Source organism: Notolepis coatsorum (assembly GCF_963971535.1).
Source record: "Notolepis coatsorum genome assembly, chromosome: 1".
Taxonomy (NCBI): Eukaryota; Metazoa; Chordata; class Actinopteri; order Aulopiformes; family Paralepididae; genus Notolepis; species Notolepis coatsorum.
Window position 1 is genome coordinate 180,344,606 of NC_140165.1, and position 13,873 is coordinate 180,358,478.

The 13,873-nt window shown below is 41.6% G+C and overlaps 1 protein-coding gene across 1 annotated transcript in view; it reads right to left on the reverse strand.

Moving 5' to 3' along the window:
- LOC311241883 (lissencephaly-1 homolog A-like) overlaps positions 1-13,873 on the reverse strand; it is a 233,183-nt gene that overhangs the window by 72,627 nt on the left and 146,683 nt on the right. The window contains exon 3 of the mRNA XM_084330823.1: positions 4,219-4,303. Coding sequence (XP_084186949.1) covers positions 4,219-4,303 — 85 coding nt within the window. The remainder of the gene's footprint in view (positions 1-4,218; positions 4,304-13,873) is intronic.

Consider the following 13,873-nt stretch of genomic DNA (forward strand, 5'->3'; position numbering starts at 1 on the left):
CTGTTTGTGAAGGCTGCGGATGGAAAATATGATTCCGATCACAGATTTTTGAAATATTGATATTAAAGACGAGTTACGGCGTCCTCGGCAACTTGAGCATGGCGGGGAAGGACGCCTAAACACGTTTTCGGCACTTAAAGTGTTAAGTGCTTTAGAGGAAATGTCAAAATATCGCGATATCATTTAGAGGCCATATCGCCCAGCCCTACTATAATGGTAAAATAGTTATTTAAAAATGTGCCCCTAAAAAATATACTTTGCCCCTAAATTTCTCATTTAGGGGCAAGTGTGCCCCTAGTGAAAAAGCTTAGCGTACAGCCCTGAATACCAGTCTATGGGCGTTTCATATGAGCCTGGATCCCAAGCGACCATCCTCCACCGTTGATCACGGTTCGAAGCGCAGATTTCAGCCTGGAATAATGGGATTTATGATCAGCCAATGGACATATCGATCTACCAGATGCCGATGAATAATGGGGAAATGCTGCCGGCGATCACATGGGCTGACGGTAGGATACTATTCACCCAAATTACAGCCGGATTGGACATTGTTGTAAAACGCAAGCGATCGATCAGTGAATGTGGCTACTTGAACGCACACTGTATTGCTATTCAATAATACTAATCGGCGTCCCCCGCCGCCCCCATTTCATCCATAGATGCTCTGTAATAGTCCGGATGCTAAGCAGTTTGTTTTATTTCATTCGTATATATACAACAGAAATGCCGTTCGATATAACGTGAGTAGCCTTTAGCCTCATATCTAGCTTTCCAGAAAAAATACGAGACGAAAACTGCGATAAAGCTTATATTCACGACGCTATAAAATGACAACCAACTGATGGATTTTTATTTTCTTTAAGCCATTATGAAGGCACGGTTTATGCACTCAAGTGACAATGAGAATGGACAGATAGCAATACTATAAAGTATATATATAGCTATGCAAAAGTACATCGGTTTGTTTACAAAGTGTTGTCCTCCAGCCACATATTAGATGGCGAGGGCCGGTCGTCAATGTGTTAAAGCAAGATTGGAAAACTGCGAGGCTGTGTGGCTGCTCTAACCTGAGCGTGTGTAAGGATGGGTACCGAACCTGCGAGGCTGTGTGGCTGCTCTAACCGGAGCGTGTGTAAGGATGGGTACCGAACCTGCGAGGCTGTGTGGCTGCTCTAACCTGAGCGTGTGTAAGGATGGGTACCGAGCTGTGTGGCTGCTCTAACCGGAGCGTGTGTAAGGATGGGTACCGAACCTGCGAGGCTGTGTGGCTGCTCTAACCGGAGCGTGTGTAAGGATGGGTACCGAACCTGCGAGGCTGTGTGGCTGCTCTAACCTGAGCGTGTGTAAGGATGGGTACCGAGCTGTGTGGCTGCTCTAACCGGAGCGTGTGTAAGGATGGGTACCGAACCGAACCCAATTAAGGTTACCGACCGAATCACGTCGGTACTACAGAGTACCGATTCACGTGAGATCCGCTGGTGCCACATTTCGTTACTATAAAAAAAAAACGATGACGTCAACGTTTCGAAGTGTGCTACACGTTCACGTCAACGTTCACACGCACAATACACGCTTACCTAGGATTTGACTTCATTCAACAACAAAGCAGTCGGGGCAATGGCAAGCCGAAAACAGTCGCAAGTGTTGTTACACTTTACAAAGCTAGATGCAGACAATGCTCACCGCAATATTATATAAAGTATATATTAACAAATTGTTCTAAATAAATAATAATGATAATAAATTATTTGAAGTTTGAATAAAAAAATGTTTACAACTGAGATAGGTAGATACAATTTTTAGAGACAAAAATACAGAAGAAAGTTGGGTACCGGTATCGATTCACAGGTACCGGTATCGGTTAAAATGTGAAAGGTACCCAACCCTAGCCGTGTGGCTGCTCTAACGTGAGCCATGTGGCTGCTCTAACCTGAGCTTGGGATGGACTACCATAAGTAAATGTGCATTGGAAAGCTTGGTTCAAAAACTAAATATATTGGACTTTTCTTTTTGTAATAATGGCATTTGCCCTCATGTGCAGAATGACAACTCATGGAGTGGGTATGTTTACCAGGAAGAAGAAACACTGTAGGCTATTTATTTACACACAAATACGTTATTTTATAAGTTATTATATTTGTAAATTATTTGGCACAGTGATAAATAAATGAGAAATGTAGACAAAAGGGGTCAAATGGTGGAAAACTATTTAATGGGATCTTTAAATATGATTCAATCAATTATTCTTTCAACATTTCAAAAAGGAGTCTTTGGTTCTAGGATTTGGTGCAGACTATGGAAGTGGGAGGCGATTGGCTCATCCTGCTTTGTGTGTTTAACCTCTTAACTAATTTAGGGCCAGACCCGAGATAAGTCGGGTTAACTAGCCGACGCTTGAGCGCCAAACCTGAGAAAAGTTGGGTTTTCATCGTTATTTCTTTTATTCGATATTTCCATTCATTATCCATCCAGGGAGCCTGGTGTTATCATAGGGAATGAGTCTGAGATCCCAAAAGTGCAATACCGGCCGCATCCTACCAGGCGGCGGTATCGAGCACCCTTTGAAACTCTGTCTTTGGCTGTGCGTCAATTATATACTGTAGGTCTGGGCGGACTTTTCCATGGCTATAGATTCCTCAGTTCCAACTCTCCTGTATTTTACTTCATAAAACTCCCCTTTCTTCATATAGTTACATTCATAAATTGTAAAGACAGGCAGGTGATCACTAATATCATCGATTAATAGTCCACTCACAGAGTTACTCTCCTGAATCATAATTGATCTTCTGTTTTGTTTTAGTAAACAACCTTTCCATATTGACTGAAGGTATCAATGTTGGATCCTGGTTTTCTATACACACAACTGACTATTAAATTGTTCCTTCTTTCCATACATATTTCCACAGTAATACACTCCATGACATCATCAATGATTACCAACATGTTATCAACAACCTTATAAATGAGGCCTTTATCCACGAAGAGAGCCACACCTCCACCATTTTGTTCTCTATTGATGAAATTTAAATCATATCCCTGTAGATCAAAATCCATTCCCTTGTCTGCATTGATCCATGTTTCTGAAATCGCTATAATATTGAATGTTTTTTTAAACGGTCTTAAATATTATTTTAATCTTAAAAGTTAGCATACATACTTTGCTGTTGAAATTAATGATCGATACCATCCTCATGTTTAATATTTATATTAAACTGCTGCTCTGTGTAGTAACAGCAATTTGTATTCATATTATCAAAAAGGTTAGACGTTCACAGAAAGGTAAAGAAACAATATACGTTGTATTTCATGACAATAACGTTCAGGTATTTTAAGAACATTAATTGTGCAAAACTGCAATAGAAAAATGCAAACCCTTTTCTCAAGTTACTTCCATCTCTGAAAAACACTTTTTTCATGAAATACAATAAAATAAAGCGGCACAAAGTGAAGATAAAAGCTACAGCAGGACAGGAGGTTTCTTTCCCTCAAACACATTCAAACTCCAACATAACTTTAGTGTACATGTTTGACAACGTAGAGAGAGAGAGAGTGTGTGATGTAATAGGTTTGAGGTTTGAGCGTCCTAAGTTGCCGTAGTTGATGATGTCACACCAGGATGTCATTGTCAACACAGAGTTGGAAACGGGATGCCTGATGAGATATAATCATGAAAATAACATCAAATCTTTTCGTACATAATATTTTCAGCAGCTTTGACAGCAGCTGGTGTGAGCTGGTAGTGTAGTTTTATGACATTTCGACTGTGAATGGTACCCAACCCTAATCATGATTCCACAACACATATTCCTCCAGTCACACTTGTGAGCATGTCAGTTACATCATGGAGAATTGAAGTGGATATTGGTATGGTAGTGTATTGGTCCAAATATGAAACGATTCTGATTATAAGACTCATTTAAAAAATCTTTATTTTTTTTTTTAAATGACAGTAAGCTGTTGTTTTTAGTTAACATATTTTATCTGACTGTTACAGATACAGAGAGAAAGACGGTGGCTTGTTTGGGAAACACTGGTTTGGCGCAATCTGTTGTTTATTTAAAAGTCTAGACCCCGAAAATAACACTTTTCAGATTTATTTTCCAGGAAGAAAACCCTGTCTTATGTTCGGCACAATACACTAAGTGGAAATCAAGGCATATTGTTTGGATAAATTGCCATTGTTGATCGAGTGTGTCTGTCTATCTCACTTCTACTCACCATATCTATCTCTGCCTCCTTCTTGAAGGTGGAATATGCCTCTTCATATCCATTGGAGCGCAGGTAGTCTGCTATCGCTCGATTTCTAAAAACAGACAGAGAAAGGGGAGAGGGGGGTTAGCAATTAGCTGTATTGATTAGCGGATAAGATAGTGGTCTTAACTGGAGGATGACAGAGAAAAAAGGATGTCTAAGAAATGTGTGAGACAAAGGGACATTGCGTTTCACATGTTCAAATGAAGAAATCACACTCCCACACACACATTCAATCGTACACACTGCACACACACACACACACCCTACACCTCCGCTCGATTGACACAGATTGAGAGCACAGCTGTCTGAGCTCTGTAATGAGCTCTTGCTGCTGTGGGCAGAAAATGGGAGGGTAGTAACTCCCCCCACAGCACACAGAGATATACTGGGGGCACAAACGAGAGGAAAAACATACAAACCTTCAACACAATATAAGAACACATACACATCAAGCACACACACATGGGAAATGGAGAGTACAATAATCCTCTGAATGGAATACGCTGCTGGCTATACACGCATACAGACTAGTCACTATAGTAGGCTCACAAATATGATCACCTGATATCTCACACACACAGACACACACACACATAGCGGGGAGGGGGGGGGGGGGGGGGGGTAGTTTAGGATGATTCCAAGGGCCCAGCACTGGGGGAGGGGGGGGGGGATTTTTTTTTTTTTTAACTTGACATCACTCAGGTGTATTTATTGATGCTCTCATTGATACTATGTTTGTTTCTGAAGTGTGTGTGTGTGTGTGTGTGTGTGTGCGTGTGATATATAGAGAGAGGGGGGGCTTTGGTAGACTATTGCATTGGTCCATTCATTGAAGATGAATGCAATGCGACATCCTTTACTAGGCTCACCCACCAACAGTGCAGACCTGTGCTGAACTGCTGATCCGAATGTATAGGTAAAAACCATATTATGCGTTTTCATCAATAAATAAATGGCCAAAGAAATGTGGGGGCCTACAAATACATTCTTTCATGGGGCCCACAATATACAGCTACGCCCCTGCACACACGCACACACACACACACACACACACACACACACACACACACACACACACACACCTTGTGTGTGACGTCTTCCAAGAACGTCACACACACACGCGTTAATTTACAATTGCAGTCTCAGCAGAAGCTAAATTTACCTAGAGCTTGTTGAGTGTTTTGAATCAATGGGTTATGGGTCATAATAGTTGAAGCCCATGTCTGGGGCCCTCTTATGTCTAGTGGGGAGCAGAGATGTGAGTGGCTTGGTAAAGGGAGTGAAAGGTCAACTACAGTCAGTGAGTGAGGTAATGCCTAGGGTGTGTCAGCGACACAAGTCACCCAATCTACGGAAATGGCAATAAAATGACGTGTGGTGTGGGGCTCAAAAGCATCAGATATGCAGTATGTACAACACAATGTCTGATGAAAACAAAACATCTGATATGAACAACACAACATCTGATATGAACACAACGTCTGATATAAACACAATGCCTGATATAAACAACACAATGCCTGATATGAACAACACAACGTCTGATATAAACAAAACAACACAGCGTCTGATATGAACACAACGTCTGATATGAACAACACAACGTCTGACATGAACAACACAACGTCATTTATTATGAACAACACAATGTCTGATATGAACAACACAACACCTATTCCCCGTATCTGGTTCAACTAAGTCGATCAAAAGTCCCATTATCCAGATTCAATTAACCCGATGTTTGAATCCAGGCTTTCCCTATTCCTCGAATGCTGATTCAGTCTCGTTAATTCAAACCAGATACTCAGGATAATTGCGCACGGCCGCCTCACCTGAAAAGACAGCAGGTGTCGATCGCAGAAATCCTGATTTTCTAACGGCATTGATTGATTGATTGATTTAAAACTTTATTAACAGATTGCAGAATGGGTACAATACAGTACGGCTCAATAGCCTCGCCGACAAGTTAAATGCATATCTATAGGCTAATTTTAAGTCCCTCATTACCCCAATCAATCAGATTATATTTCTTTAAATGTGCCTGCTGGCAGTAGGCTTAATGGAATGAATGAGATCTTGCTAGCGAAAATAATTTGTTCAACTCTTTCAGAATAAGTAGATACAAACAAGCCCAAAGAGCATTCTAATTGATACGAAATAATAGATACTTATGAGGATCTGTACTGTATGCGCTAGGCTTAGGTATCATGTACTTTATATATAAATACATGGTTCCCAAAATGTTCAAGGCGCGACCCCCGAAATAACGTGTCAGAGAGGCTTGGAGGGAGGCTATACAGTATCACTATTAATCAGGTTTTAATCTGTTTCGGACATCATCCATATGTAACGGAGGTACCGCAGTATATCCACAGTCACGGGTACAAGTAGTGACGTGGCTGTGGATGGTAAGCGGTACTGCAAGTAAACTCACTCCCCAGAGGCATCCAGACCCGGAAGCAAGAAGTGAATTCACTTCTTGCTTAGTGGTCTGTGATGCCGCCCGCAACGCGGGCGTCCGGGGTTCAACTCCCACTCAGGGCGATCCCTTAACAGGGGTCGAATCGACAAAAAACACAACGCAGACAAGATCACACCGGCTACACATACATGCATTGAATTGATATTGATTAATATCCACAGTCCACGCATAAAGACGCTTCAATTTATGCTTGAATGAAACACAATCCGGGCGCTCCGTTAAGCAAATACATCCACAGCGAAGAATATGAAACTAATCAGAACCAAACGCAGATAGGTTTCATTCATTAAAAACATCCCAGCGGGATTCACATTTGCAATGCTCCGCATTATTAAAATAACCACATTGTGTGTTGCGACGCGCGAGCGCCGTATCCGTATAACTATGATGTGCATTATTTAGGACAAAGTAAATCTATAGGCTGAATATGATTTATTATCAGCATTTTAGGTATATTATTTTACATTTCAAAAGCCCCCTCTAGAAAAACGAAGCACAAAAACATAATTCAGAAGGGTATAATGGGATCTAGACTGAGAATTATTTCAGGAAGGGAGCTGGCATTTCTTTGCAAGGGCATGGCCATGGTTTATCCAGCTAACTGAACTAAACCCTGCCCTCGACCAGGTTCAAACTTTTTGATATGTTGCCATAGTGATTTAGAAAATCCGACGTCGGGGAACGGAAAGGTCTGGCTTAAGTCAAGCTATCCTGAACATTATCCGGCTAACTCAGTTAGCCAGGTACGAGGAACAGGGCCCCGATATGAACAACACAACGTCTGATATGAACACAACGTCTGATATGAACACAACGTCTGATATGAACAACACAACATCTGATATGAACACATCTGATATAATAAACACAATGTCTGATATAAACAACACATCTGATATGAACAACACAACATATGAACACAACGTCTGATGATTTTGTCCAGTGCAGCAGCCAAACACACAACTCTTGTGATAGGGTGTTACTCAGGGCTCTTGTGATTAGGGATGCACTGATCCGATATTGATATTGGATATCGGCCCCGATATCACTAAAATAGCTGGATCGGTTATGGGTAGCGGTGGATATAAACGTTATAAATTTGCGCTACGGTAAGGATTTTGACTATACCTTCATACCTTGTGACCGGTAGACAAGAGCAGCTAGTCACAGCAGTAGCAATGACGTTAACGTTACTTGATGATTCACTCGACGTTTGCAGTGGTCGTTGCATAGTGTTTAATTGTACTGAGTTTTTCTCCACTTGCTCACGGACCTTGCCATATAATTTTGGCATTTCAATTTGGCTAAGGAGGCTGAGAGGAGACTTGCTTAATTAGCGCAGCAAGGGGCTAACGTTAGCCACTAAGCTAACGTTCTAACGTGACTCCGCGGCACCAGTTCCATTAGTGAGGAAAAGGGGGGTGGGGGTTATATTGATGAGGCTTGACAACAGAGGTCCAAAGATAACTTCACATTTATTGGCTATTCGTTTCTTTATATCGCTTTATCCATCTGGCATCCCGTTTCCAACTCTGTGTTGACAATGACATCCTGGTGTGACATCAGGGAACAAACTTAACTTTTTGACTTACCAGCCATTTGGCTGGTAGATTTTAAAAACTACCAGCCGGGCAGATTTTTTACTAGCCAAAAATCCAATTAGTATTTATATTGTAACGTTTGGCCACTTTAAATCATTGAACAGAGAGAGAGAGGTAGATAGATAGAGAGAGAAGGCAAGCCTGAAAACCTACCTGTTCAAAAAGGCCTTTGACTGTTAGCTTTTTATTTTAATTTTATTGTGCTTTTGTTTTTAAATTGTCTGTTTATACTATGTTTTTAATTAACTATGTTCTATTTTTATCTTATTTTTATTCTGTATTTTATTTTATTTGTTTTACTAATAACTATTTAATTTCAATTTTTTTAACTGTTTTAACCATGTAGTGTAGCACTTTGGGATCCCAGTGAACAAAAAGTGCATTACAAATCCAATCTATTATTATTATTATTATTATTATTATTATTATTATGTGTGGCTGCCGCCCTGGCGGACATCTGTGCTCTACTGAGTGCACCTTTCTAGTCTAGAGAGAGAGCGCTGATTCCCCGTAGCTGAGCAAGGTTGCATATTGTCAACACAAGTTGGAACCCTGGAGGAAGCGATATAAGGAAACGAATTGCTCCGCTAATCGCTCATGTTGACCCCGCCCCCAAGTCGCTCACCGCTCACCTTGAATCGAGCGCTCCCCGCGCCACATCGCTCGGCAGATTTTTTTTTTTTTTTTTTTTTTTTTGGAGCATCTACAGTCTACACCCCCTGGGCCCCTTAACAATTGTTTGTATTGAGCCGCATTGTAATTGTACCCATTCTGCAATGTTAAATAACGTTGTTTATTCATTCACTAGCTCTATTAAGCGATGATAGCTAGCCTAGCCACAATGCTATGGTCGCTGCCATTAACGTTAGCATGTAAGCTAACGACAACAACAATGGCGTCAAAACTTTTTCTAACAGGATGTGAGTGACAAAGCCTGAACAGGATATCACAGGTTCACCCTTCTCATTGGTTGAAAATGGCCTTCATGTTTGTACATCGCCATCTGTTGCTTTGGCATTGTACTACATGTATATTACATCAGTGTTAAACCACTGTGAGCGGCCTGGAGGGAGTGGATTGGAGCGGAGGAGAAGCGGTAGATGCAGTGTATTTTGTTAGCCGCCAGGTGGCGGGCTCTAATCGCCAAAGAATAAATCTACAAGTCAATGGCGCTGGGCGTGTAACTATTTTGTACCCTGTGTGACATCATCAACTACGGCAACTTAGGACGTTCAAACCTCAAACTCAAACCTATTACATCACACACTCTCTCAAACATGTACACTAAAGTTATGTTGGAGTTGTATTGTGTTTGAGGGAAAGAACCCTCCTGTCCTGCAGTAGTTTTTATCTTCACTTTGTGCCGCTTGATTGTATTTCATGAAGAAAGTGTTTTTCAGAGATGGAAGTAACTTGAGAAAAGGTTTTGCATTTTTGTACAATAAATGTTCTTAAAATACCTCTGTACTGTGTGAAATATGTCCTAGTAATACAAGAGTACAGTAATAGCTGCCATAACAGTGTTTTACACCTTCAGAAGCATTTATATAGACATTTTAAGATAAATGAATATACTGTGATATATACCGTTACCGTCTATGCTTCAACCGTGATATACATTTTAGAATTTAGACCATACCATCCAGCCCTAGGTATCGGTAAAAAAAATAATAATATAATTTGTATATATATATATAATAAGAAATAAAATAAGAAATAACAATTCAGTACATTTAAATCTATGTGTTAATTTGTTACATTTAGTTTCACTAAGTTAGCAAAGTAATGTTTTAAGTCAAGCCTGATATGATCCCAGTCTCTTCCACACAGTGAGGCATACAGTTTATTAATTGGACAATGGGTATTTACATTTACATTTAGCTGACTCTTTTATCCAAAGTGACTAACAAGTTATGTATGACAAGTCATCAGGAAGGGCACAACTCTATCAGCTGAGTAAAAATGTTCATCAAAGTGTTGAGTGCTACAGTGTAGGTTAGTATATTAGGACAAGTGCATGACAGTAAGGTTAGATTTATTATAATTTTTTCAGATAATGGTATGGGTATCGGATCGGTACTCTGTATCGGCCGATACCCAAAGCCAGGTATCGGTATATCTGGACTGAAAAAGTCGGATCGGTGCATCCCTACTTGTGATAGGGTGTTACTCAGGGCTCTTGTGATAGGATGTTACTCAGGGCTCTTGTGATAGGGTGTTACTCAGGGCTCTTGTGATAGGGTGTTACTAGTAGGGGTGGGAATCACCAGTTTCATCACGATACCATATAGATGTGTGTGTCAAACTCATGGCTCTAATTTTATGTGGCCCGCGAGAGCTCGCTGGTTTGGCCGTCCGCTGCCATTCATTAATTCAGAATCTAGTGGGAAGCTGCCATTCATTCAGTCGCGCGAGTCAGTCCGTTCACAAATGGGCGTGGTCACTCGTCCACAACGCCTGTATCAGTTCCGCAACCGTTTCCATTTCCGGGGTAGGCCTGATTGGCCGCGACAGGCACGTGACCCGCCGCGGCAGCCCCAGGACGCGGCAACGCGAGGCTGCTGTGTTTCACCGCCGATTTCCGCCTTCAACGCCGCAGCAGCAAATTGTCATCACTTTCCCCACTGAGTTACCATACGCTATACAATATACTATGCAATGTACTAATATACAATACGGCTCACTTTTCCCACTTCAATGACAGAGCCACTGTTTAATAATATTGTCGCGGCGGAGCTCCGTCGCGGCAGCATTATGTAGCAGTAATCCCCCCTTTTTTACCATCGACAACTAGCTCAACTGGCAGCGCTGCCTTGCTGTGGATCCTGCGGTCCACTGGTGACAAGTTCGATTCCCTTAAAAAAAATTTTAACATGCATTCTTTCGCCGGTTAAGTTTAGGCATGTTAACTTTAAGCATTGTTTCGGAGTTGCAGTGCAAATGCTTCTTACTGTTGCGCTCCAGAGACTGTTACTGTACCATACAATATACAATGCAATGTACCAATATACAATACGCTATAGTGCAAAGCAGAAATGGGATGAGGTACAATTTACAGTAAGGTGTATGCGTTGCAGTGCAAATGCTTCTTACTGTTGCGCTCCAGAGACTGTTACTGTACCAAACAATATACAATGCAATGTACCAATATACAATACGCTATAGTGCAAAGCAGAAATGGGATGAGGTACAATTTACAGTAAGGTGTATGCGTTGCAGTGCAAATGCTTCTTACTGTTGCGCTCCAGAGACTGTTACTGTACCATACAATATACTATGCTTAAAGTTAACATGCCTAAACTTAACCGGCGAAAGAATGAGCGTTAAAAAAAAAAATAAATAAAAATAATGTTTAAGGGAATCGAACTTGTCACCAACGGACCGTAGGATCCACAGCAAGGCAGCGCTGCCAGTTGAGCTAGTTGTCGATGGTAAAAAAGGGGGATTACTGCTACATAATGCTGCCGCGACGGAGCTCCGCCGCGACAATATTATTAAACAGCGGCTCTGTCATTGAAGTGGGAAAAGTGAGCCGTATTGTATATTAGTACATTGCATAGTATATTGTATAGCGTATGGTAACTCAGTGGGGAAAGTGATGACAATTTGCTAAAGCGGCGGTGAAACACAGCAGCCTCGCGTTGCCGCGTCCTGGGGCTGCCGCGGGGCGTGGCCGCGGCGGCCCACGTGCCTGTCGCGGCCAATCAGGCCTACCCCGGAAATGGAAACGGTTGCAGAACTGATACAGGCGTCCACAACGGCTTGTAACTCGAAACCCGAAGCACGAGCGAAGTTGAGTGAGGTGACCTGCGAACGCGTGAAGTGACAGTGGGACAGGTCGAATTACAAATATGATGTAAAAAATGTCCAGGAAAAGAAAGATTGATGCAGATGGAAGGCAGTTTCAAGAAAGATGGGAAGATCAATACATGTTTGTGCTTCAAGGAGAAAAACCGGTATGTCTGTTGTGTCATGAAGCGGTGTCAGTCGTCAAAGAATATAATTTACGTCGGCATTTTGACACAAAACACCAAACACACGCCAGATTTAGCCTCCAAGAAAAGAAACGACTTGTACAAGAATTAAAAGGCAGCAAAACATGTTCACAAAAGCTACAGCTAAAAACAATGCAGCAGTGAAGGAAAGCTTTATTGTGGCTGAAGCAATCGCCAGGGCTTCAAAATCGTTTTCAGATAGTGCGTTTTTGAAGCAGTGCATGCTGAAGGTGTGTGAGCAGGTGTGTCCCGACCAGGTACAGACTTTTAAAAACTTCAATTTGTCAAGAAACACCATCGCGGACAGAGTTAAGGAACTAGCAGGAAATCTGGCAACTCAACTGGCCGAAGAGTCACGCAGTTATGAGGCTTTTTCATTAGCGGTTGATGAAAGCACAGACAACACGGATACAGCACAGCTATCCATCTTCATCAGAGGCGTTAAGTCGGACCTCTCTGTCACCGAGGAGCTCTTGGATATAGCTGCCATGCGTGAGACCACAACGGGGCGGGACATTTTTACTGAGGTGAAGAAGTCTGCAAGTAAAAATAAATTACCCTGGGAAAAGTTGGTGGGACTAACTACAGATGGTGCACCTGCAATGTGTGGAGGAAAAACGTACTCAAATAATAAGCCTGCGAGGCAACGAAGCCTTCAAAACTGCTGCACATCAAGACCAAGCACCCTGGATTAAAATGTAAGCCTTTGGGATCCCACTTATTCTGCATTATAGTGAGTTGTGTTTTTCATACATTCAGGTCCGTTTCTGCTGTGCATGTGTAACAATTATGTACCCGCCGTGTTGCTGCTTCATGAAAATCAAATGCCTGTCGCTCTCTCTCCCTCTCTCTGCCGTATTAACGGTATCATTCATAAGTAGTGTAGAATTTCTCAGTTCTCCGCTTGATATAATTAATAAAAATGTCCAATCTAACAAAATTCGTTCACTAATAAAATTCTTAACATAAATATGATTATAACAGACTGCTGTTTAATGTCCGGCCGACTGCCGGAAAAACAGACAGCGTTAAACGGATAAGTTTAACGAATTCCATATAAATCGAGCTGCCACACCTTGAAGTGCCAACATTAAACCGGTCCATGGTGCAAGAAAGGTTGGGGACCCCTCTAGTGCACACTAGTATTGCTCTCAGCATACACGTGACTCCCTGGCCGTGCCGCATCCGCTCCTTATGACGTAACCACGTAACAGTGCACAACAAGAGGTGCACCCCATTTCAATACAAAACACAGAAACAATATGTTTAACATACTTACATTTATTTTACATTTATACATTATTTGGCCCTTTGAGGGCAACCATAATGCTGATGTGGCCCTTGGTGAAAATGAGTTTGACACCCCTGATATAGATTATTTGGACAACGATACGATATTTGCCGATATCACAAAGTCTGCCACAATACGATTCGATTCAGGTGCCTGCGATCGATACGAGACGATATCATAATGCCCATTTAACACAATCAGTAACATTTATATCAACTCAAAAAAGGCAAGGAAAATATCATTTGACATT